The 26235-nt window shown below is 30.2% G+C and overlaps 2 protein-coding genes across 3 annotated transcripts; both read right to left on the bottom strand.

The window, feature by feature from the left end:
- Positions 1–2654: 2654 nt before the first annotated feature.
- On the bottom strand, positions 2655–8454 carry LOC117913422 (calcineurin B-like protein 10). 2 transcript variants are annotated; one of them, XM_034828396.1, is made up of 9 exons: positions 8363–8454; positions 8078–8255; positions 6695–6777; positions 5885–5944; positions 4419–4527; positions 4265–4317; positions 3434–3514; positions 3244–3356; positions 2655–3055 (listed from the first exon to the last, which is right to left on the bottom strand). In XM_034828396.1, the coding sequence occupies exons 1-9, from the start codon at positions 8384–8386 to the stop codon at positions 3001–3003; spliced, it is 756 nt and encodes a 251-aa protein (XP_034684287.1). In that variant the 5' UTR covers positions 8387–8454; the 3' UTR covers positions 2655–3000. The 2 variants fall into 2 exon arrangements, with proteins under 2 accessions (XP_034684287.1, XP_034684288.1); XM_034828397.1 differs by lacking the exons at positions 2655–3055; positions 3244–3356; positions 3434–3514 and adding an exon at positions 3526–4167.
- Positions 8455–10655: 2201 nt separating this feature from the next.
- On the bottom strand, positions 10656–16214 carry LOC117913421 (calcineurin B-like protein 10). Its single transcript, XM_034828395.1, has 9 exons — positions 16113–16214; positions 15828–16005; positions 15395–15477; positions 14376–14435; positions 13025–13133; positions 12870–12922; positions 11838–11918; positions 11643–11755; positions 10656–11125 (listed from the first exon to the last, which is right to left on the bottom strand). The coding sequence occupies exons 1-9, from the start codon at positions 16155–16157 to the stop codon at positions 11071–11073; spliced, it is 777 nt and encodes a 258-aa protein (XP_034684286.1). The 5' UTR covers positions 16158–16214; the 3' UTR covers positions 10656–11070.
- Between the last annotated feature and the right edge of the window lie 10021 nt (positions 16215–26235).

The raw sequence follows: 26235 nt of genomic DNA, 5'->3' as shown, positions 1-26235 counted from the left end.
TTCCTTGTTTTATATTCAAATTGATTTCTGGTTAGTATAAATCTAGGCACCTTTGGATGTTCCTTGGCAATTAAATGATTCCATTTTGATTAATCATAGCTAGCTATTCAAGACATAGACCAGTCTCTTGAGTAGTCATCAATTCCATTTCAACAAATCCTAAATAGTTTTCTACTCAACCAAACACAATGGTATATATGTAAAGCATAAAAGTCCCACTTACAGGATTGAAGTGATATGGCATTTGAATGACCATGGCAACTGAATTTTCCTTGATGTATTTTGCTTTTCTTCTGATCGGAGGAAAAATGGATTACTTCTAACTTCCGATTAGCCAGCTTTGCATGTATAGTCTTTGAGAAACTTAGCTAAAATGCGTTATGTGTTAATGAAGCTGCTGCTGCTGAAGCCACATGAGAGGCATCATCATCTTTATTAGGCTTTCCATGACTGGTCTGTGGAGCTCCCTATTATATTGTATAAGACTTCTCGTTTATTGAAGAAGGCACTGTCATTGGACAAATTACAAGTAGAACATAGGAGTATAATTCAATTTCAATGAAACAGACTTCATTGGAGTTTAAGTATGGATCTTCAAGTTGTTTCACTAGTATTTGAAGATACAAATTAAACTGATGCCATTCTACTCATTACTATATCATCTGTGTGTGTAGTGGCAGCTTTCATTGACAACAGTGGAGCAAGTCTATTCTGATGGAATGTCCAAACAGTCCCTCATATAAAGCTTGACATTTTTTTATTAAAAGAAAGATAATCTCTCTCTCTCTCTCTTTGTCTCTTTGTCTCTTTGTCTCTTTGTGTCTCTGGGTGTTCAAAGTTTTTCTATGGAAACCATTTAATGAGGAAGACCAGACTAAAGCATGGGGAGAGAGAGAAGATTGGGAGGTGAAGGTGATAAAGGAGGAAGAGTGAAGATTGGGTGGCTAGAGATTTAGAATTACAAGATGCATTGGTAACAGTAATTGAATAAATGAGTCTGGTTAGATTTGTATGGGAAGAAATCAAAAGGTAAGTACTTTTCTCTCTCTCTCTCTCTCCCCCCACCTCCACCCCCCGCTAAATAGTATTAAAATATTAGGGAAGGCCAATAAAAGTTAAACTCACATTTATTCCAATGTCCATGAATCCTACCCTTTTTCATCCTATATAAAGGGAGCACATCTTCATTTCTCCATACACCGAACCAAGGCAGTGTTTTAATGTAATGGAACAGTTCAGGTGGGAGGAGGAGGAGGAGGCCAAAAGAGGGTAGGTTTGTCTTCTCCAACAGGCTTATGTTTGTATGGGAGTTACAAATGGTAAGGAATAGGTGACAGAAGAGAGTGAGCACACATGGTCTGTTCTTGCATGGGTCCATGCTTGAAGCTCTGCGTGCTCACTCTCTATCTGTCATCTGTCTTCTCTCTCTCTCTCTCTCTCTCTCTCCCTCTCCCTCTGTGTGTGTTTGTGGGGTTTGTGTGCCTGTTTGAGAGTCATCTGGGTGTCTCGTCCATTACATATTTCCCCATAGCAGGCACCTCAAGTTCACTCAGATGGAACAGAAGGAGCTGCAACATTTCAGAGAGGAGACCAGTTTGAGTCTCATCTCTCAAGTGGTGGTTGCAGTTAAATTAACCTTCTTTTTGGACACCTTCCACATTGAACACAAAACTCACTAGCCACCTCAGTGCCTTCCTGCTTGCCTGCATGCATGTGTGCTTTCATTTTTAAGTTATTCTAAGCCATGACAGCTGAATCTTGATCACTGAATCTGATGTCACTTGCAGACATCAAGTTGAAGTATACATGTGCCTTCGTCAAAGCCAAATCTTCTGATTTACTTGAGCTTAATATTCCTTTCTACTTGTGAAAATCAACATCCCACCCTCCTTGTTCATGTTCTCACATTTCTGTTTGCCCCACCAAAAATAAGCTTATGAACAAATAAGAAATCCAGGACTTTTCTGTTAATGAAAAACTGATTATTTATTTATTTATTTATTTGGGATCTTGCTTGGGAGGTGGATTTCTGACATGTCTTTTGTGAGCAGATACTGATCAAATACCGTTAAGAACCACAGCAGTGGATCAACTGTACAGATCTTATCAATATGTCATAAAGGTTCATAAATTGTTAGTCTTTAGAGACCCACTTCAGAGTGGGGTTCCTAGAAGTTTATGGATGTCTTCTTTTAACAGTATTTCCCTCACTGTTTGTAGTCTATGCTGATGATAGTGATCTGGGTGTATGTGTTCCAGCTTATTACCTTCTTGTTTTTGCATAAAAGCAGATCTGGAAAATGACAGTTTCATGTGGGCAATACAAGAAGTGAATGGAAGCGGATAGATCTTAGATAATCTTTTTCTATTTTTTTTTTTCAGTTACATGATTGTAAGTATACACTCCAGGATGAATGACCTGGGTGGAAGTCTGTTGTTCTATGTGTCAATGATTTATTATACTGATAATGTGAACAATGACATGCATTTCATCAAATAATATTGTTATCATTCTTGAAACCGGAAAACCAGGTACTGCCAAATGCAATACTGAGGGAGATAGGAAGATTTTAGGGTTTTAGGCATGAAAGATGCGTTACAGAAAGAGTAGTGTCAAGTTGCCTTTTCCTGAATCTCTAACCTTAGTCTCAGGGTTTGGAAGACTCAAAATTTAGACAATTCACAACAGAATCAACATGATCATTTCATTCCCAGGAAAAATACCATCACAAAAGAAAGAAAAGGTATCAATGTACACATCCATTACAAACAACTGTTCTCCTGTTATATCACAAGAGATGAATGGTGGAACTCTTATAGACAAGGAACTTGAGTGATGCTGCTATTCTGATCTTGTGTGCTTTGAGAAAAAGGAATGGCACCTTCACCATCTCCAGTGACGATACTCGAAGAAAGATTGAATGGAGTTGACAGCACCCTTGTGAGAAATGAAGCTCTAGATCGCCTCTTAGCAACCCTTGTGAGAAAACCTTCAGATTCTCAGTCCTCAACCTCAGAATTGATGACAAAACTCGGAAATACTGTAGTGACATCCCTAGAAAATGACCAAATAATGTATGAGAAGTAATTAATCAATAAGGTGAAACAAGTTTAAGAGATTGAAGGTGAAACTGGGAGATGGGATCGAACCTTAGTTCTGGGTTTAGTAAAAGAAGATTGAAGACTTGAAGCAGTGAAATAAGTAACTAAAGGAAATATTAAAGACATAAACTGGTGGCTTACTTCAAATAAGAAAGACTCATGTTGTTTAAGAGATTTGGGTGTCTAAGTACAAAAGCCTTCCATTCTTCTTCACTGATTTTGCCATCCCTGTCAGCATCAGCATCAACAAATGTCTGTGGGTAGAATGAAGATCATGTGAGCATATATACATGCTCCAAAAGAAAGATCAAGGATCAAGTAAACCCAATACCTTGTCAATGATAGCCTCAAGAAGATCATCTGACAGATCCATCTCCGATTCCATCAAAGTGGCAATTACCATTTGCTTCACCTAAAGACAATGACTTCTTTTAGATTATGAGTTTCATATGTAACGACCTGCTTCCTCTACTTGTATAGATGTTATCCGCTCACAGCTTTAAAATGTGCTTAAAAACTTAAAGAGGGATATCACAATCAAACACCTCCCCTCTCCCTCCCTCCCCTCAAAATGCATACATATAATTAAGAGGAGACTATTGCATATTTTGTCAGGAACTTCTTCTCTTAACCGCTATAAGATATCACAAATATCATACAGGAATAATAAACCTACAAAAATACTAATGACTAAGCACTTAATTACCTAGCAAAACAAGAGCAAGCCATGTAGACTTCCCTTACTCCAAGGGTCTAAATCCAATTTATAATTCTTTATTCATAAAGTAGGAGAAGTTCATGACTGAAAGCTATTATCCAATTAAATGCTAGAGTATGGGTTAGAGCATCTAGCATAACTTTAAGATCAGAGGCCAATAACATCCTGAAAATTTCAGGCAGCCACTCGTCAAAACTACAACAAACATGTGATTCAGAGATTGATTTTGATTCCTCTCTACACCCCCCTTCAAATATGTGAAATTTTCATGACCCTGGAATATCTTTGTAACAAAACAAACAAGCCAACACAAGCGGCCTTTACAATAAACCCAATCAGCTAAAATCCTGAAAATGGAATATTTATCAGAACATTAATCAATATTTCTTCAGATGTATTGCATTATTAATTTTTGGCAACAATTGATGAGAAAACTATACTCACATCTTCTCTCTCAATAAATCCGGTTTGCCTCAGGTCATACAGCCTAAATGCAACTGCAAGAAATAAAGGAAAACACAGATGTATTATAACCATGTGACATATCTTCACAATCAATCCCAAAAAAGAAAAAAGGGTTTGACATTTGGACTCTTACAATCTATTTTGTCTTCAATTGGGGCATAGGGATGGAAGACACTGAGTGCACGGACAAATTCATCAAACTCAATTGCACCATTTTTCCTTTCATCAAAAAGATAAAATACCTAGAGAAGAAAAGGCAATGGCTGAATACTTGCATTAATTAGAAACCAAACACAAGTTGCTTGCAAAATATCGCTATGGATTAAAGAAACCCCATATTTTATATCTTACAAGCAAGATAGGGATAATCTTCCATAGAATTAGCCAATAGTTATAGTACCTTCTGAGACTAGTGAGAAAATAGTGTCATAAAAAATGACCACATATCAAGGAGCAGGGATCCAGTATAATATGTTAAGTACATTGCCACATAACATCTTTTATCATAACTAAGTTTTAATGTGTACAAGTCAGTACTACTCAGTAAACTCTATCAGATGGTTCAGCTTACTCAATTGCACAGGAGGTTTATTAGAATTTGTAGAGTTCAGATAGTTCTTCCTTGAAAACAGCTCTCCAACTTATGGCAAAGAAAACGAGAGGAATACAAAGCAGATTTCTACAGCTGAATTTGAGGCAATACTAAGTTTTAAACAAAACATAAGGCAAACTTCAGATTCCAAAATCTCTTGAGGTGGACAAATATCCAGTATCAAATTTTGTGTGGAGCACATGTTAAAGAATGTGTTAATCAAGGCCAAAATGAAGCCAAATTTCATAAAAGCCAGTTATTGAAACCAACCCAGGTTAAAATTTTGAACGAATCCAAGTCCAAATCATATATTTGTATTATTTTAAATAATTCCAAATAACAGACTAAATATACAACAATTAAAGAAGCAATTTTGTCATTAGATGGCACTAGATGTCAAGCAGAGGGTCCATCTAGCTTTGGAAGAAAAAATAACAGGGTTAAATGTCCTACAAATTAACATGCCAAGAAAAGGCAAGCATTTCCTATTCCCACCATACCCATCACTGTGTATAATTATTAAGCTCAAGGTCAATGTTTAAGGAGCAGCAACTAGTAATTCTACAATAGTGCTGGTAATAAGCTTTTCTCTGGTAAACTTTTCAACAAACTGACTCTTTGGATTAGTTCAACTAGTGTTGCTTGAATTGCAGATAAAATAAAGTTTTCTTTCTGAGAAATAAATGTTACTTTCCCCACCCCACCAAAGCATACGACAGAAATACCAAAGTAGTCAACAATTCTACATGGAGCTCCAACTAGACATTGAAAAGAAATACAATACCTTTACTCTTCTCCTTCTTTCCAGCCTTTTTTTTTGTTTTTTACGTGGTGATAGAGAACAGAATTTCTTTTCGATGGTAGTGCATTTATTTAATCTTCCAAATGGGATTTGACATGACAGTGCATTTCTTCAAACTCTAATCCAAGTTTTATGGGTCAAACAGATTCAAAGAAATGTCTAGAAATTGAATAATGGATTAGGAAAAATTATCACAGCTTTTTACCCTGTCTAAAAAAAGGTTCTGGCCACATGGAGACTTGAGAAGTGCTAATTGGAGCTCTTCCTACAAGATAATAAACATCAAAGAAAATAAAAGATAAGCATAGGCCCTCAGATGTAGCACACACACACACACACACAAAAGCATAGGAGTAAGAAATAGCGATCATTGTTTATAAGAATGAAATGATCCATCTATTTGATTGTATATTAGGATTAGAAGCTGGTGTGATAATTGACAATTGCAATATGCAATTTATAGGTACATAACCTGCTAGTAGAAAGCAAGCATCATTTGTGTTTTTTTGTCATACCTAGCTTGTTTGTGAATAAACTTGTAAATGAAAATTTGCTAAACACTCAGCATCAGCCTCAATATCACTTAAACATTCAGAGTGACTATCAAGAGCCTGAGAGATACAAAATTTCTGCAAGAAAACCCCAACTGCAATATATACCTTTTAATTCCAATTATGGATTTCTTGTTCTCCAATAAATGCTATATACCCCAGACCGATGGTGGAATGTTCGAATTCCCCACCAAATAAGCCAATTGAATCAAAAAGACATCAGAGTCTAACAATTAAATAAATGTTAAGAAAATCAAATTGCTTGTTACAATGCTACAAAACACAATGACCTGCTTCCAAAGCTTATATAGAACTAAATTGCCTCTTTCAATTTCTATAATTTCTTCATTAGCATTACCCCAATAAAAATAACACATTCAAATAGAGGAAAAATTACCCAAGCAAATCATTAAAAAATTTAATTTGATTAATTCCCACAAGTTAATTACTCTTTTTCAATTTACCTTGTGAATCAAGCCATCATCAATAATTGAGCTACTTAACTTCTTAAACAACTCATACAAAGCCTCCACTTCATTAACAGTAACTGCATACCAACAATCAGTCAATTTAATTCTCGCTTCAAAACAAAAACAACAAACTACAATCAATCAACCAACATAACTAAAGTGAACTTACTATCAATAAATTTAGTTTAATTATATTGGTTGATGATATCAACAGATTATTTTTGGTTGAATAGAAAAAGTCAACTTGGCTTTTTCTATTTAGCCAAAAAACAAACACCGCCTCAATTCAAATCTAAAACAAAAAAATAAATCAAAACTAAAATTGAACAACAATATAACAATATATTACAATTCACTATCAAATCTCTATTTTCTTTTTCCACATTTTCCCAATAACCAAACATGTCCCTATCATCCTTTTTATTTTCTAAATTTCTTATTCAAATTGAAATAACAAACAACAACAAATTAAAACTAAAACTATTGGAAAGTGCCTGAAAGTCTCTTTTGCGTCAATTTGTAAGTCCTTGATATTTTCCTATTAGGATCTATTCTTGTAAGAGACTTTCTTCTTATCATAAAATAAATATCCTAGATATCTTTAATTATTAAGGAATTAGTTTTGATCGAGAAGCAAATAAGAAACAGATCAAGCACTTGAAAATGACAATGGCATGGAATTCTATAGGAAAGAGTTCAAAGAGCTTTTGCATTCACTCCTGGATGTAGTCTTTAGGCCAGATCACTTGAATCATTGAGTATTAATGTGTTCTGTGATTCTTTGCTCCGTGTCATTGTTACTTATCTTAGTTTTTCACAACAGAAATCTACTATTCAACCATGTAAATGTTTTCGTTTCTTTTCCCTCATTTTCCCAGAAACTAAATAATATTTTCCATCCTTTTTCTTTTTTCAAATTTCATTTCAAACTCAAAGCAACAAGCACAAGCTGAAACTAAATTTAACAAACAACAAAACTTACATTGCAATTCATTCATGTAAATTCCCACCAACCAAAACCCACCCCTACCCCTGCCACAAACACAACATCAACCCCAACAAATTAAAACTAAAATCAACATCTGCGACACGCCAACTTAAGAGTTCACTTCTCTTTTCGCACCAACCAAACAACATTTTCCCATTATTATTATCATTATTATCATTAATCTAAATTTCAATTCAAACCCAAATAAAAAACAACGAACAAAAACTAGGATAAACAAATAACGGAACATGATATTGCCGTTAAACCACGTAAAATCACTCTTTCTCTTCCCACGTTTTCCCGCCAACCAAACAACAGTTCCCCCTTTTTTTTTCAAGAGTATCTACAACCAAACGAGAACAAAAGATCAACAAAACAGAAAACATTACATTGCGTTTCACCGGCGAGCTGCGTCAGCTCTCTGAGCCCGTACCGTAATTTCCTGTGGTGGTGGGTGCGGTGAATACTGCAGAAATTGGCTACAGCGAACACCAGACCTTCAATTATGGAGAAGAATGGTATGAAAGAAGCACAAAACCTCCCACCCATTGTTACAGGGCTCGATCTCTGTCGAAAACAACATATCCCAACCATAAATGAACACAAAAATATGAACTAAACTTCTGAGATCGAAGAAACTGAAGAAATTAATGATGGTGGGCTTGTTTGCTTACCCAAGAACTCTCCGTAGAGTTCATTGTCGACTGCAAAAAAAATCATAGCAACTACTTTCTCTCTCTATAATTATCAGAAAGAGACGAAAATGGCGGCCCAGATGGATAGATATTGCCATTTATTGGGATGATGCCATTTTTATTTATGTCAAGCTGTTATGACTGGTGACCAAAAGAAAAGTGACACGTGTAAAGACGAAACGGGAAAACCCACGTGGCCTCTCATTATTGAACCATCCGTACGACTTGTTTTGTCTGGAATTTCTTCTTGTAATATTTTTATATTAAATTTGCATATTTGAAAACTTTTTCTTAACGTTAAAATGATGAACATTATGACTATCAAAATCTAATTAAAAAAAAAGGTTTTATATTTAATCGGTTTGAAATAATTTTTTGTTCATTAGAATTATTAAAATTTTATTAATATTTAAAATGTAAAATACACTCATGCCTAAATAATTTTTCTTTTCCTTTTTTGACTTTATCTTTTAATTAAATTTTGAGTTGATAAAAATATTTTCTATCTAATTATCATGTTAATGTTTATTTAAAAGCCTTTAACAAATATTTCGGCATTAAATAATTATTAAAAATTAATTTTTGAAAATAGTGATAGTTTTTCATAAAGATATGGTATGTTTACATATAATACAAAAATTTTCAAATTATTCTTGTATGTTTAATTATTGGTCATAACATTTTTATAAAAAACACCTCAAATTTATTTTAAAAATATATACAAATATGAAAAATAATTTCTTTTTTTATTTATTTTTCATGAAGAAAATGTACAATTTTATCACTATTTTTAGATATTTATAAAACTATTCTCAAATTTTCCTTTCAAAAACTATTTTTCAAATCGTTGTCAAACAAACCCAGGTGGCTAAAATTAACATTTTATTGAAGATTGTTTATTTTTTTTTTAGATTATTTCTTAAAATGGTATTTGGTAGGTATATCAAACAGGGTTGGATAAGATGGGTGTTAGAATAAATTATTGATGGGGTATCAAATAATTAATTATTTTAGATCAAACAGATAAGCTAAAGCCCAATCTTAATCTTCTTTTTGATATGACTGATTCAAGATGCTTGGTTTATTTGAGAAAATTAATAAGATAGGACTCCTTTTCTCTTCTCATCCACTCTGTTTGTCCCTCCAAAAATGGAAATATGATAATGCAAAGATGATCTTATCATATGAAGAATGGTCCACACAACTCATAAACCCTAATTTTAAGAAAAAAAAAGGCATGTGCTATCATACAAGGTACCTCCACATACCCCACTAATTTGCATTTTTTGCTTTTTTTCCTTAACCTTGAAAAACAAACCATGAACTATTTTCGAAATAAGTTCTAAAATATTTTCTAAATTACAAAATAGTTGTCAAAGAAGCTGTCACGAATGTTTTCTAGAATAATTTTAAAAAATAGTTCTAAAGAATAACTCTTAATGTTTTTTTAAAAAAAAAAGAAATTTATTTAACAACTCAAATATGATAAACAAATTTCTCAGACTTATTATTTATAAAGTATTGTATATTTATCGACATCACACAAGTTTTTAAAGTATTTTTTATTCTCTTAGTTGTTACTTGGAACACCTTATAAAAAACAATTAAAAATACCTCTAATTTATTTTAAAAAATTATCTCGTTTCAATTAAAAGTTAGAACAAACTATTTTTGGAGTTAGAAATATTTTTTATTCTAAAAAATGTAAAATCATTTCCGATAATAGTTTTATGGAACAAAAATTTGTTTAGAATTTGAAATGTCTTTAATACATTTTTTATGTTTTTTAAAATATGTTTTAAAAATAAATTTTCAATATAGTATTGTATATTTAATAATTTTTTATATTTGTATAATTATTTTTTATAATTCTAATTGCTTAAACATATTTTCCAGTTTATTGTATTTTAGATAACAAAGAACTGTTTTTGAAAATAGTTACTAAATATAGGTTAATCTTCAAAGTTATTAGGCCACAAAAAATACTAAGAAAAGAAAAAAAAATGGTTTTTTGATGTTCGGATATACTATAAAAAAATTGTAAAAAAAAATCAAATATAAATAAAATTAATTAAAAATTTATGCATTTTCAAATTATTTAATTTTAATATCCAAAACCTGAAATTTTGAAGTAACATATGAATTATTTATTTACTTAAAATTTATTTTTTATTTTCTTTTATTTTTTATGTATTTCTTTTCTCCTTATTTTCCCGAAAACCAAACATAACCTAAATATAATCCTAATCCTAATTTGACAGATGATTCAAAATTTAGACAATGCTCAACACAATCAACCAACATTTGATTACCAGGAAAAAGAACATATACAATGGTAACCAAAGACATCAATACATACATACATTACAAAAACCAGTTCTGTTTGTTACTCTACAACCCTGGGCTTGAGTTATGCTGTAGGAGATGAATGGTGAAGCTGGTAATGAGAAGGAATCTGACTGACCTGCCTGTTCTGGCCTTGCTTTCATAGATCAAAGGCACTGCACCATCACCATCTCCAGCAGTGATGCAACAATTTTTTGACATAGATCAAAACCTTCTGGGCAGAAAGATTGAGTAGAATTGACAACACAGAGCAGCTCTGTACAGAATTGAAGCTCTGGATCACCCCCTTCAAGCATCTACAAAAGTGACTGCATTCCTTGCCCAAAAAAAGTTTTGGATTCTCATTCTTCAACCTCAGTATTGAAAACAAAGCTTGGAAATACTGTGGTGATGTCCCTGAAGTAAGATGGAATTACATTAAGGCCATGTTTGGTTCCTGAAAAATTTGAAAGAAAATACAAGGGAAAGAAAATAGAGAGGAAAAGTAGAAGGAAAGAAAAAGTAAAACAAAATAAAATATAGATTTAAAGTCAATAAATTATTTTTATTTACTACTTCAAAACCAATTTCACCTATTTTAACTCTTCGATATAAAGATTAAATAGTTTCAAAATGCATAAATTTCTAATTAGTTTTAATTATATTTGATTTTCTTTGGCATTTTTGATAGTATAACCAAACATAAGAAAATCCTTAACATTTTATTTCCTTCCTTAATACTTTCTAGAAACCAAACATAACCCAAAAAGAAGTCGATGGGATTCTAAATATCCTGTTAAGATGTTTTTTGCAAGATGCTTAACAGTGGATTTTAATCGTTTAAGAAGAAGATAATGGACCTCAAACATTGAAAGAAGTATTATATAGAAGAGGAAAAAGAGGATATTAGGGGACATATAAACTGGTTGCTTACTTCAAATAAGGAAGAGTCATGTTCTTCAAGAGGTTCGGGTGTCGAAGTACAAAAGCTTTCCATTCTTCTTTGTTGATTTTACCATCATTGTCAGCATCAGCATCAGCAAATGTCTAAATAGAATGAAGATCACATAAGCATATTAAGCTATATAAGAGAGATTATGAGTTAAGTAAATTATAATTTAAACAACACCTTGTCAATGATAGCCTCAAGAAGATCATCTGATAGATTCATATCAGATTCCAACAAAATGGCAATAACCATTTGCTTAACCTGAAATCAACAGAAATTTTAGATTATCATGAATATTCTGTGATGATTTAGTTGAAGAAATAGTATGGTATTAAAATGTTCAAACCATGAAAATACTAATGACCAAGTGCTTGACTGCCTAAATAAAACCATAGCAACCCACATAGATATGTTGTATATCCAAAGGGAATAAATCCAACTTATAATTTACATATTCATGAAAATGAGAAAATTTCAAAGGTAAAAAGTATCAGCAACTAAAAGCTAGAGTATGCGATAAAGCATCTTGCATAACTTAAGTTCAGAGGCCTACAATATCTGGACAAGTTCGAGCAGCCACCAGATAAAACTATTGTATTGATGGTGTTAAAGATCTACTTGTTGGGGTGTAACAATATCGCTCTTAAGCCTGGGAATGGGTTCACCCAAATGATAGCTCTTAGAACAAGCACATGAAATGTAATGTCGCATGTCATAAAAGGTTTGAACTACCCTCACTGGATACCAATTGGTTTTCAAATAATATGATCCAAGTTTGAACCAAGAATTGATATCAGAGCAAAGGGTCATGACTTCGAGCCATAGGAGAGTCATGTTGGGGGAGGGATTGTTTGGGTGAAACAATGTACTGCTCTTAATGTGTCACCCACGTGAGGTGTGATGTCTCAATTGATTTTCAAATGAGATGGTCAATCCAACCCCCATTTTGGAAGAGTCTATATGTAATTTTTATCAAACAGATGTATTTGTAACAAAACCAAGATCCTAAACCCATAAAAAGACAAAACCAACATCCTAACTCTAAATGAAAACAAATAGTGCAAAAGCTAAAAGCCAACACAAGTAGAGGCCTCAATTAGCAAAAAGCCCCAAAAATGGAATATTATTAGAACAATTTACCAATAATTTTCAGAATGTATACTCTTACTAGTTTTTGGCAACAACCGATACGAAAAAAAAATTTCTACTCACTTCCTCGCGCTCGATAAATCCAGTTTGTCTCAAATCATACAACCTAAATGCAACTGCAAGAAAAAAAGGAAACCCAGATTTGTTATAAGCACGTGATATATTTTCATTATCTGTACCCAAAAAAAAAAAAGAAAAATTGTCATTTGAACTCTTACAATCTATTTTGTCTTCTGTAGGAGCATAGGGATGGAAGACATTGAGTGCATGGACAAATTCGTCAAATTCAATCACACCATTTTTCTTTTCATCAAAAAGATAAAAAACCTAGATAAGAAAGGCAAATCATTGAATACATAATATTAATTAAAAACCAAAGAAAAGTTGCTTGCAAAATAGTCTTATGAATCAGAAAAAATAAAAAAATAAAAACTCTCATACTTTAAACTCTAAAAGAGAAGAATGATTTTCTGTACTTATTAGCCAATTGATTGAATTTAACTTCAGCAACTAGCAAGAAAAATAAAGTAATAAAAATATGATTGTAGCCATAGGAACATGGATCCATCGAATTTCATAAATGTGTCCAGATTTTAGATTAGATAAACAGCCCAAGCACACAAATTACTGACACAGAATTGTTGTTCACACCTAGTTTGTTCTTGGTCAGTGCGGTCAGTTGGGTGAAAGCAATTCCTATTCCTATTTCCTAAATGGCAGTAGTTATCAAGCAGAGGGCTCATCTAGCTCTAAAGGAAGACTAAAACATGGTTAAAAAAACAAAGTCCTACAAATTGATATGCCAAAAAATAAAAAGGAAAGGATCCCATACTGAAACTTATTCTGGTGCCACCTTACCCGTCATTATGTATGTGATTAAGCACATAGTAAACATTTAACCTGTCACAACTAGTCATTCTAGAATAGTAACTACAAGTATACATGAACTCATGATATTTTTCCATCCATAGGCAAAGAGGCTTGCTTATGGTAAAAAAATTTTGATCAAATATTACCAACAAATTGACTCTTTGGATTAGTATTAAAGAGGGTTTTCCATTCTAGGGTAAAGAAACTACTGCATCCTTTGGCCTTCCCAGCTATACAAAAGAAACACCGAAGTTGTAAATAGTTTACATGGAACTCCAACTAGATGATGAGAAAAAAAACACATGACTCTAAATCATTTTTCAATAACGAATAGAATTTTTTTTCCGTAGTGATCTAATTTTTTCTTCCAAGTGAGATTTTCCATGAAACTACATTTCTCCAAACTCTGATCCAAGTGTGGTTGTGCCAGACAAAAAATAAAAAATAAAAAACTGTCACAATCCATTTACCCTGTTTAGATAAAAAAATCTCTCCATATGGATGCTTGAATGGTGCAAACTGAAGCTCTTCCTACAAGAAGACAAAATTGGAAGTATTTCTACTCAATCTTCCAAGTGGTTTTTGATATGAAACTTCATTTCTCCAAACTCTAATCCAAGTGTTGTTGTGCTAAACAAATTCAAAGAAATGTCCAGAAACCTTGCAATAGAATATGAAAAGTTGTTAAAGTTCCTTTACCCTGTCTAGGAAAAGATTCTCACTATGCGGAGACTTGAACAACGCCAATTGAAGCTCTTCCTACAACATGATAAATATCAACAAAAAGATAAGCACACACCCTTGAATATAATAAAGAGAATATCAATCTAGCTGGCCAGACAATTGAGAATTGCAATATGAGTTAGAAGTCTGTAACCGGCTAACTGAGAGCAAGTGTCATTAATAGCTTTTCAGTCTTGCCTAGCTTGTCTATGGATAAACTTCTAAATAAGAAATTGCAAAACCACTGGCCTCAGAACCACTTAACTATTCACGGATTGATCATCAAGATTCTGCAGAATACTTTTATGATATTTTTGGTTCCTTGAAAGTACTAAAGAAAGAAAAAAAAATATTAGAAAAAATGAGTTTCTCATATTTGATTTTACTATGAAAATATGAAAGAAAATCAAATATAATTAAAATTAGTTAAAAACTTAAACATTTTTAAATTATTTAATCTTTATACAGAGGAGTTAAAATAAGTGAAATAAATTTGAAGTAGTATACTTTAAATCTACTTTATATTTTCCTGAACTTATTTTTTCCTTCTGCTTTTCATCTCTATTTTCTTTCCCTTACATCTTCTCTCAAATTTTCCAAGAACCAAGCATAGCCTTAATTTATGCTAGAAACTCCATTCGAAATGGAACATCCTTTTATTTCCAATTATAGATTTCTCTTTTTCTTGTATAGATGCTATATGACTTGGTACCCATGGCAGAATGCTCCAACCCTCCACCAAATAAACCCAATTCAATGAAACAAGACATCAGAATCCAACCAAGATATATATGCCCGAACTTCAAAAAAAATGTTGACAAAATCAAATTAATGAAACACAATGACCACCTTCCAAACCCATACAGAACTCAATTGGCTCTTCTGATGGTTTCCATATGTTCTTCACTGATCAATAATCATTATCCCAACTAATAAATAACAAATTCAAACCTAGAGAAATTACCCAAATCAAATCATAACCCTTTTGAATTTACCTTGTGAATCAAGCCATCATCAATAATTGAGCTACTTAACTTCTTAAACAACTCATACAGGGCCTCCACTTCATTGACAGTAACTGCACCATTACCAACAACACCTTAATTTAATCCAAAACTGAAGCAATAAGACATAAAATCAAAAATCAAAGATCCATTAATCCACCGAGCCAACTCAATTTCCTTTTTCTTGCCACATTTTTCCCACCAAACAAACAACATTTCCCATCAATTTTCAAATCCCAACTCAAATCCAAAACAACAACGAAATAAATAAATAAAAAATAAAAATCAACGAATAACGAAATATTGCATTGCTAATTCACCACCCTAAAGGCTTTCTCCCTTTTTCCTCATTTTCCCATAACCAAACAACATTTCCCCCTCATTTTTTTTGTAACCCAAAAGAAATAAAAATAGAGAACATTACATTGCGATTCACGGGCGAGTTGCGAGAGCTCTCTGAACCCGTATCTCAGTTTCTTGTGATGCTTGTTTTTGTGGAAGTCGCAGCAACCGGCCACAGCGAATACCAGAGCTTCGATTATGCCTATAAACGGTATAAAAGCAGCACATAACTTCTCTCCTATTGTGAGAGAGCTCGATCTCTGTCAAAAAAACAGCAGATCCCAACTATAGATTCACCAAAAATTTAAACCAAACTCTCTGGAATGGAAGAATTCAATAAACTGATGATAATGGGTTTTTTGTATACCAAATAATTGTATGTAGAGTTCGCCGTTCCCTGCCAAGAACTCATCCCTGCTCCTTTCTCTCTCCAGAATTTCCTCTCTTGGATTATCGGAGGGAGATGACACGGTTGTCCCGCTGCCGTCTTTAAGGGAGATTTCCATTTATAAGAAAATAATGCCGTTTTTTATTCACGTAACGTGTCTGTTACTGTGACAAATAGGAAAGTGACACGTGTACGAGATTGGATTTAAGTCATGTCCTTTTCCGTCATTGTGATACAACTTAGCTACACGTTATTCAAATCATTTTTTTTTTCCCACTAAATACTTAAGAAAAATATTTATCTTCCATAATTCATTTGTCATTTCCCTTTCATCATTGCAAGAGTTAGCGTACGTGAAAAAAATTTAACCCTATACATGTGATCGGGTAAAAGCATTTAAAGTCTAAAGTCACGAGCAACCATTAGACTTTTAAAAAATAATATTTTTTCTTAATTATATACACATATCTTAAAATCATAACGATATCCAATAAATAAATAAACAATATTTATATGAAAGAAAATGAGTTATCTTTTATGTTATCCAAACCGATCTTCAATCTTGATATAAGATTATACGTCTCATATTAAAGAAACAATTGTTTAATAATTCATAATTCAATTAGACACGACAAAAACATTATATAAGAGATGAACGTGTCAAATAGGTTATTATAGCACCATAATTTAGATTTCATGTAGAAAAAAAAAGTCAATATAAAAATGTGACAAAGATAACAATATCTTATTTAAATAAGATAATTAAAAAGTGTAGTACTATATCATATAATAATTTATGAAAAAAATCACCAATAAAATGGTTATTTATGAATCGATTGTTTGAATTTTTAAGAATAATTTATAAGAAAATGTTTAAGTTTTAGCCATCTACCATGTCATTTAAAATGTGAGGGCAGGGAAGTTCCATGTCCCATATGGTCACCGAGGTATACCTCGGACAAGATATAAAATATTAATTTCATCCGATGATTATCGGGAATATCAATGAGTTATGACTAAAAAGACAGGGTTATTATTTTTTAAATAAAGTGAGGAGTGAGGATCACTAGTGTAAATATTATTAGAAAACAATTCAATTATTAATTTTAAATAAGGCAACTAGGTATGGCAGTGGGTCTTTTTTTATTTTTTTAACTTCCAAGCTGTCCAATTTGGCCATGAGTCCATGACTTACATTGTGACACGTAGAATATTACATCACCCACAACTATGGCTTACACATGATGATTACATCAGCATTTGATTTATTTTTATGAATTTCGTTTCGTTTAATTAATATTTAAAAAATAATAATTTTTAACTATTTTCATAAATAAAATTTTACTTAAAAACTTAAATATAAAAAATAATTTTATAGATTTATTACATTTGAAGGTTTCCGCATCTTTAATTATTATACGAAATATCTTATAAAAATATTTTAAACACATTTAATAATAATAATAATTATTATTATTATTATTATTATTATTATTATTGGGGTTTTAGATTACGTATTTGATCAATACAAGTAATCAATAATTTTTGAAATCAATCATTACGCTTTTTACTATCAATCTCATAATAATACCCCATCAATTTTGTGTCCATAACATTCCAGACTGATAGTTTTAGACAACAACAAGAAAAAAAAAGGTTCTTATAAATGTTCTTTTTTTTTTTTTTTGGCTTAATTGCTTTGAATTTATGATATTGATGAAATCATTGTACCTAAATCAATCATTCAAAACTCAAATAATTTTTATTTTCTAGTTAGAAAAATGTTTGGAAGCATTAATGTGGAAGCATCATGGCCCCATTCGTTACATGACATGGCCAAATAATAAACTTGATGTGTCAAAATATGTAATTGATTTTATTTATAATTCCCATTTAGCCCTTAGGAACCAAATTATTCTTCAACTATATTGTATTTTCCTTTTGTCCACGTTGATAAAATCATGAAATTTACATACTAATTACTAAGTAGGATTTCTAGTTTTTGAAAAAAGCAAGCTTGATAAAAAATTATTTTCTCAATGTAATTTAGAAATAATATAATTATGAATAAAAAAGATTTAGAAGTATTATTTCCTATTCCCTTATTCCATTTTGTTATATCCCATTATGATTATGGTTTTGTTTGCTTGTAGGCGGGTATAATAATTTTTTTTTTTTGGTTTAAAAGCATAATGATTCAAGTAAAGAAAATTTTCAGCTTGGCTAATGAATTGTAAATGATAAAACTTAGGTCCAAGTATGGTTATCATCATTATCATTATTATATATCACGTGGCATATGAAACTTTTTTCATTACAAGTATTTTTGAAAAAGACGACAAAAGGGCCAAAATATTCGATTGGGTTTACAATTTTTCTTGTAAAAAAAGTAGGTACATAGTTAAATTTAAATAATTAACTTTAAAATTCTAAAAAACTACTTGAAGTGATTTTTAGATTGGGTATTAATAAATATTTCTTCCAAAAATAGTATTTTTTTTTGTTATATATCCCATTATAGAAAATAATTCAAAAATACTTTTTGATTTATATATAGACATTAGTTGATTCTTTTAAAAAAAAATGTTTTTATTAAAAATATTATCAAAGTTGAATCATAATTGGCATTGTTTGAGATAGAATATTTGCTTTTCTCATTTCGAAAACATTATAAATGTAATTGGTGTTGAACAAAAAATTGATTTGAATGGATTAAATCAAATATCATGACGTTAAGAATCCCACATCGGATGAAATAATCAAAATGACAAATTGATTATATGATGGTATTATTGAAATGATGTTTGATTATTGCCCTAATAGTTCTTACGTCAGTACTCATAAGAAGTCAAAAGCTAATCCAAATAATTGAAGAGGGGTTCATTCCAATAATGCTACTTTGAAAGCAACAATGGATGAAGTTGTGTGAGTCAAGTTTTACTATGAAAGAGTTATTGAAATTGTGATACGAGGGCATGTTTGGAATGTTGGGATAGAAAATGGAAATGTAAATAAAAAATTTATTATTATAAAAATTAAATTTTAATTTGACTTGATGGTTATTGAATATTTTGGTAATAAAAATGTTTCATTTTATTACTTATTTTTCAAAGTTTGAGATAAGAACGGATGTTGAGTTATATAAGAAATTTTTTAAAATTAAGATAATAAAATATTATTAATATTTAATTGCTTATGATTGTGGAATTATTAATAATTCTTTTTCATTAAGTCCTGGATTTGGGTATTTCCTTTATTATTTCCATTCTATATATTTCTTTCATTATTTTTATTTTGTGCATCCTATTGATTATTTTCTTTTGGCTATGTTTGGTTGCCAGAAAATTTGAAGGAAAAGAAAATACAAATGAAAAGTAGAAGAAAAGAAAAAGTGAAAATAAAAATAAAAATATATATATATATTAAAAGTTGATAAATTATTTTTATTATTATTTCAAACTCATTTTATTTATTTTAACTCACAATATGAAGATTAAATAATTTTAAAATACATAAATTTTTAATTAGTTTTAATTATATTTGATTTTCTTTGATATTTTTCATAAGACACCAAATATGAAAAAATCATTTTTCTTTGCATTTTTTTTCTTTCCTTAATATTTTTTGGGAACCAAACATAACCTTAATTTTTTTGTAAATATTCTTAAAATAATTTTTTGTTATCTAGAATAAAAGATATTTTCTAATATAAAAGCCGAGTTTGATAGAAACTAGTTTTCTTAGAATTTGTTCTGAAAATATTTTTGAGACTAAATTCAATATGTTATGATTTCTTGTTTGTTAAGTTTACTAAACAATGATTGAAAAAAATAAAATATTTACAAATTATTTTCAAAAACATTATAAATGCAAGTGGTGTTGAACAAAAATTTGATTTGAATGGATTAAATCGATAATCATGACATTAAGAATCCTAAATAGGATGAAATAATTAAATTGATGAATTGATGATGACATCATGGTATTGAAACGATGTTTCGATTATTACAGGGTTCTTGTCCCCTAATATTTCTTATGTCAATACTCACAAGAAGCCAAAAGCCAATAATGTAATTTTGAAAGCAAAATGAAAGCGTTGTATGAGATATTTCGAAGCTATAACATGTGGCCATGTTTGGAATGTTGGAACTTGGAATAGAACAAAAATATATAAAATCAATTATATATTTTATTCATTTATGCATTTTGGTTGTTTTTTAAATGAGAATATAACTAAAAAATTCATTATTATAGAAATCAAATTTTACTTTAACTATAATTTTGATTGATTTCTCTTATATGGTGTTATAACTTGTTTTTTCATTTTTATTTTATTTTAATTCCTATTATATATATACAAAACTTGACGTAAAAGAAAAGTAGAGGCTTTCAATTTGAGAAATCGAATGATAAGGCTTTATTTGAGAAATATTTTTAAAAACAATTTTTGGAAATAGTTTTTAAAAATTATTTTATGATGTTTTGTAAAATAAAAATCTCTTTAAAAACTTAAAATGATTTTAACTTGGTTTTCATGGTTTTAAATACGTTCTAAAAACAATTTTTGAATGTAATATTTTCTTTTTAATCATTTTTTATATTTATATATTTATTTTTTAAAGCTATTCTTAAAAAATAATTGAAAATAATGAAAAGCTGTTTTCTATTTCTAAGAAGATAAAATCATTTTTTGTTTTTTAATTGTATAACATGTTTGTTTAGATTCCTCGGTTACCAAACATATCCTTGAGTGTGCAAGGCGCTATTGGATTCTTTTTCTACCAATTTTCTTTATGACATTAGCATCCTCAAATCCTTTTGGACCCACGTATCAATTGCATTGCACATCACATCACATTTTTTCCTCAATCTTTTCATATTGTCAAGAGAAGTTGTATCTCATTCCACCTACTCTCTTTGTATTGCTCTTCTGCAATTGCAATTGATATAAGGAGAAAGTAAGAATTGGTTTGAGGGTGATTTTAAGAAGTGTTTTTAACATTTAAATTTTTTTATGGTTCAAGTGTGAAAAAGGTTAGCAACGTTTTCTAAAATCACCACCAAACGCATTTTAAGAGCTGTTTTAAGTGATTTTGATATCATTAAAAGGAATTTTCTTAGGCTATGTTTAGTTCGCGAAAAGTTCTAAAAAAAGAAAAAATATTTAAAAAAATTATTTTTCCATGTTAGCTTTGTTACGAAAAATACAAAAGAAAGTAACATATAATTAAAATTATTAATAAATTTGTATATTTTTAGATTATTTAATCATTAAGTAAATGAAAAAAAAATTAAAGTAACATATAAAAATAATTTATTAACTTTAAATCTAATTTCTATTTTCTTTTACTTTTTTTTTGTTTATATATATATATATATATATATATATATATATATATATATATATATATATATATATATATATTCTTTCAAACATTTTAGGAATCAAACATAACTTTAATGTTTGGAAGTTTTATTTTTTATTTTTAATAAAAATGAATTATTTAATAAATTTTAAAAATTTTGGAGAATAGCTTAAAATAATTTTTGGATAATCACTCAATAAATGATTCTTTGAAAAAATATTTTCATTTTTTTTTAAATTCATATATGAGTACTAAGGGCATGTTTGGTAATTATTTTCGAAAATAATTTTGGAAAATAGTTTTTGAAAATAATTTTTGAAAACAAAAGCTCATTTGAAACCTAAAAAGTTTTTAACATGTTTTTAATATTTTTAAAAATAATTTTTATGCATAATGTTTTATTTTTAATCATTCTATATGGTTGTATAATGATTTTTTTAAAACAACCACTAGAAAATAATATAAAATGACTAAAAAATGTTCTTTAAAAGAATAGAAACAATGAAAATAGTTTTTGATTCTCAAACATATTTTCTTGATTTTTTTTTTTTTTTTTTTTTTGAAGGATAGAAATATGTTCTTGAAAAGAGTTGTCAAATAGACCTAAGCGTTTTTTCTTAAAAGGATTTCTAATAGAAAATACTACTAACTATTATGTTTTTATTAATAGAATTTTTATTGTAAATGTCTTTAAGAAAAATCATTTAGTATTCAGATATAAACTAAAAAAAAAAAAAAATACTATAACAAGATTTAACAGTTTTTCTATTCGAAATATTTTTAATGAAAGTATTTTTTGTGTAAGTATTTTTAGGAGAATCACATATTAAGTATTTTTCTAAAGGGGGAGATTGTTAGCCCAAGGGTTCTCCTAATCAGGTTTTGATGATAACTGTTAGTCCAAGTGTTCTTATAATCAGGTTTTGATGATAACAAACCATGATTAAGTGACTAATTGGTTTAATGGTTAAAAATCTCAGACATAAACTCGAAAATTCATCAAATGACCAAATGAATATAAGATCGAGACTTTTGGAAGACTTGTGATAATAGGAAACGAATGTAAGATGAATGCATGGGTGCACTTAGAATTTTCATACCGTTTCATGCAACTTAGAAAACTCAGTTTATCATTTAAAACTTCGATTTCATTAAAACCCGAGTTTTAACAAATGTACCTTAGGAAAAATGTTTTAAAATTGGCATAATAATTCACCTAAAGACCCTGTCTAAGTGTTAGAAAAGAAAGGAATTGAAAAAGATAGGTTTTCGGGGCCAAAAGGCTCAACTGGTCGAGGTCCAATCGAGGGATGCCCAAAATCTTCTCTCTCGCCTCCTCTTCCCGATCAAGGTTCATCTCTTCCCGGTCGATGTCCGGTTGAGGCAACGGTAACTTGTCAAGCATTAAATACTCCAACGGCTAATGAACCCATCGACCCCTAACTCGACCGGTCGAGGTTACCTTTTGTTGTTTTTGGCTCCCGAGTTTAGAAACCTATAAATTGAGAGCTCCACTTCATTTATTGATAAGAGAACACTTGCAATCAATTGTCTATCTATCTGTTCTTGACCAAAAAGCTCTCATTTCTTTCTTAATGCATTAAATCATCACTTGCATATCCTTTAGTGCACTCTTGTGTGTCATCCTAGCTTTGCCTTGTATTTTGAGCTATCATTAAGCTAGGTTGAGGGATTCATTCTTGTAAAAGCTGAGTGTTAAAACCTTCAAGAGGTTTGAATCTTGAAAAGATTGTGTAAGAGTCCATTGGAGTCGGAATCCAAGTGTAAGAAGATTAGAAGCTTGGTTGAAGTTTCAAGTTAGTGGAACCCTCACTCGGTTAGGAGATTGAGAAGAATGGATGTAGGCAAGGAAATGTTGAACCACTATAAAACCTGAGTTTGAATTCTCTAACTCTATTTCTTTATTTTGTTTATATTGTGCTTGAACTTGTTGTATTTGAAAATAATTTAAAAAACCCAATTCACCCCTCCCCCCCCCCCCCCCCCCCCCCCTCCCCTCCCCTTTGGGTGTTTTTCTTAATTAAACATAACCTTTATTTTCTCAATAACAAACCATGGTTAAGTGACTAATTGGTTTAAATTGTAAAGAATCTCATGTATAAATTTGGAAATTCATCAAATGACCAAATGGATACAAGATCAAGACATTTGAAAGACTTTTAATTATAGGAAACAAATGTAAGATGAATGCATGGGTGCACTTAGGCTTTACATATCTTTTTATACATATTTTGAAAACTCAGTTTATTCTTTAAAGTTATAATTTCATTAAAACCCGAGTTTTATCAAATGTACCTTAGGAAAAACATTTCAAAATTGGTATATTAATTTACCTAAAGACCTTGTCTAAGTGTTAGAAAGAAAAAGAACTGAAAATATAGGTTTTTGGGGCCAAAAGGCTGAACCGGTCGAAACACAAGTCAACTGGGTCAACCGGCCAGGGAATTGGTCGACCGGTTGCCCTTGTCTGGTCGAGGTCCGATTGAGGTAATGGTAACCTGCCAAAGCATTAAATGCTCCAACGGCTAGTGAACCGGTCGACCCCCAACTGAACCGGTCGACCCCCAACTCAATCAATTGAAATTGTTTTTTGCTTTTCTTGGCTTCTAAGCTTAAAAACCTATAAATTGATAGCTCCACTTCATTTATGATATATAGAACACTTGCAATCAATTGTCTAACTACTTGTTCTTGCCTTAAAAGTTCTCATTTCTTTCTTGGTGCATTAAATCTTTACTTGCATCTCTTTTAATGCACCCTTGTGAGTCATCCTAGTTTTGATTTGTATTTGAACCATTATTGAGTTAGGTTGAGAGAAGATCATTCTTGTAAATTGAGTGTTAAGAGCCTTCAAGTGTGTAGAATCTTGAAGAGATTGTGTAAGAACTCATTGGAGCCGGAATTCAAGTGTAAAGAAGATTAGAAGCTTGGTTGAAATTTCAAGTTAGTGGAACTTTCACTCAGTTAGGAGTTTGAGAAGAGTGAACGTAGGTAAGGAAGTGTCGAACCACTATAAAATCTGAGTTTGAGTTCTCTAACTCTATCTCATTATAGTTGTTTATATTATGCTTAAATTAGTTGTATTGAAAAAGTTTATGAAAAACCTAATTCACTCAACTCTTGGGTGTTTTTCTTATTAGCCTTTATTTTCTCAAATACTACGAGGACGTTTGATAGTGATTTTATTAAGTGTTTCTCGCATTTTTAATACTTAAAAGGTAAAAATTTTAAAGTATTAGAAATGTTAGAAACACTTATAAGAATCACTATTAAATGCACTCTATAAGTGGTTTTCTAACCCTATGAATAATTTTTTAAAAATTTAAAAATATTTTCTAAATTTTGTCGAACACTTTCTATAATCACTATTAAATATACTTTTTTTATATACTAAAAATGTTTCATATAATTACTATCAAACGGACATTTAGTTACTTAGTGATGATTTTTTTTTTTTTTAATTCTGATAAAAATTTATCCAAAAAAAAAACATCTTTTAATAATACAATACTAAAATCAAGAGGAAAGATGAATCGATGATAATGTGAGGAAGAGTCTAGAAGTGGTGTTAAATTCCTTCAATAGTAAAATACTAAATTTTTTAAAAAAAATAGTGAAAAAAAAAAAAAGAACTGATGATCATGCGATGAAAAGTCTAGAAGTGGTGTAAAATGCTAAAAAAAGAAAATAGTGAAAAAAAAAAAAGGAATGATGATTGTGTAATGAAGAATCTAGAAGTGGTGAAAAAAATCCTTGAATGGTAAAATATTAAAAGTAAATAAAATAGTGAAAACAAAAGGAATGATGATTGTGTAATGAAGAATCTAGAAGTGTAAATTGTAGATGATGAAGCTTTATGTGATCGATAATGACAACCGATCATGGAGTCCAAACCATTCTGAATGGGCCTGGCCCAGTGGGCCTATTAAAGATTTGGGTCAAGTCGTGTAAATTGAGACATCTAACCAACCCACCCGGAAAGTACTTTAAAAAAAATGTTAAAAGAAAATGGTTTTTTTTCATGTTTAATTTTACTATAATATATATATATATATATATATATATATAAAAATTAAAATTAATTATAAATTTATACATTTTAAAAATATTTAATCTTTATATAATTGAGGAAAATAAATGAAATGAGTTTAAAAAAATATCTACAAATAATTTATTGACTTTAAATTTATTTATTTTATTTATTTTACTTTTTTTTTTCTTTTCACTTTTCTTCTCTAATTCTTTTTTCTCACATTTTTCTTCAAACTTTTTGGAACCAAACATAACATAAATTAATCTAAATCTAGCCATAAATACCAAGCTCTTAGAGCTTGCTTTAAATCATAAATAACTTTTTTTTTTTTTTTAATTTAAAGACATAATTTGGAGACTTGTTAGCAAAACTAATAGGTTGTTGAAAAGACACTTTTGCATTTTTGGTTCCCAAAAATATTACGCGAATAAAAAATATTAAAAAAATAATTTCCTTATGTTTATTTTCACTATGAAAAATCTAAAATAAAACCAAATATAGTTAAAATTATAAAAATTTATACGTTTTAAATTTATTTAATTTTATATAATAAATAAAAATAAGTTAAATGAGTTTCAATAAACATATAAAAAATATTTTTAATGTTCTCAAAGGAAAAAAATAAGGAAACACTTAGTTTTCTAAAAAGTTAAATATGAGAAATAGTTGTATATAATATTTT

Source organism: Vitis riparia, chromosome 4, assembly GCF_004353265.1.
Source record: "Vitis riparia cultivar Riparia Gloire de Montpellier isolate 1030 chromosome 4, EGFV_Vit.rip_1.0, whole genome shotgun sequence".
NCBI lineage: Eukaryota > Viridiplantae > Streptophyta > Magnoliopsida > Vitales > Vitaceae > Vitis > Vitis riparia.
Note: the sequence above shows the minus strand (reverse complement) of the source record. Positions and strands in the feature narration are given on the sequence as shown.

Bases quoted from the DNA above. Each gene is read 5' to 3' on its own strand.
- LOC117913422 (XM_034828396.1), bottom strand. From the start codon at position 8,386: ATGAACTCTACGGAGAGTTCTTGG. The intron at 4,528-5,884 runs GTAAAAAGCTGT...TTTCTTCTCTAG, and splicing joins AGAACCTTTTTTTAGACAGG to GTATTTTATCTTTTTGATGA. The intron at 3,357-3,433 runs GTATTGGGTTTA...TTCTACCCACAG, and splicing joins TTGAGGCTATCATTGACAAG to ACATTTGTTGATGCTGATGC.
- LOC117913421 (XM_034828395.1), bottom strand. From the start codon at position 16,157: ATGAGTTCTTGGCAGGGAACGGCGAACTCTACATACAATTATTTG. The intron at 15,478-15,827 runs GTAATGTTCTCT...GTAATGGTGCAG, and splicing joins ACTCGCCCGTGAATCGCAAT to TTACTGTCAATGAAGTGGAG. The intron at 11,919-12,869 runs GTGAGTAGAAAT...TGTTGATTTCAG, and splicing joins GATTTATCGAGCGCGAGGAA to GTTAAGCAAATGGTTATTGC.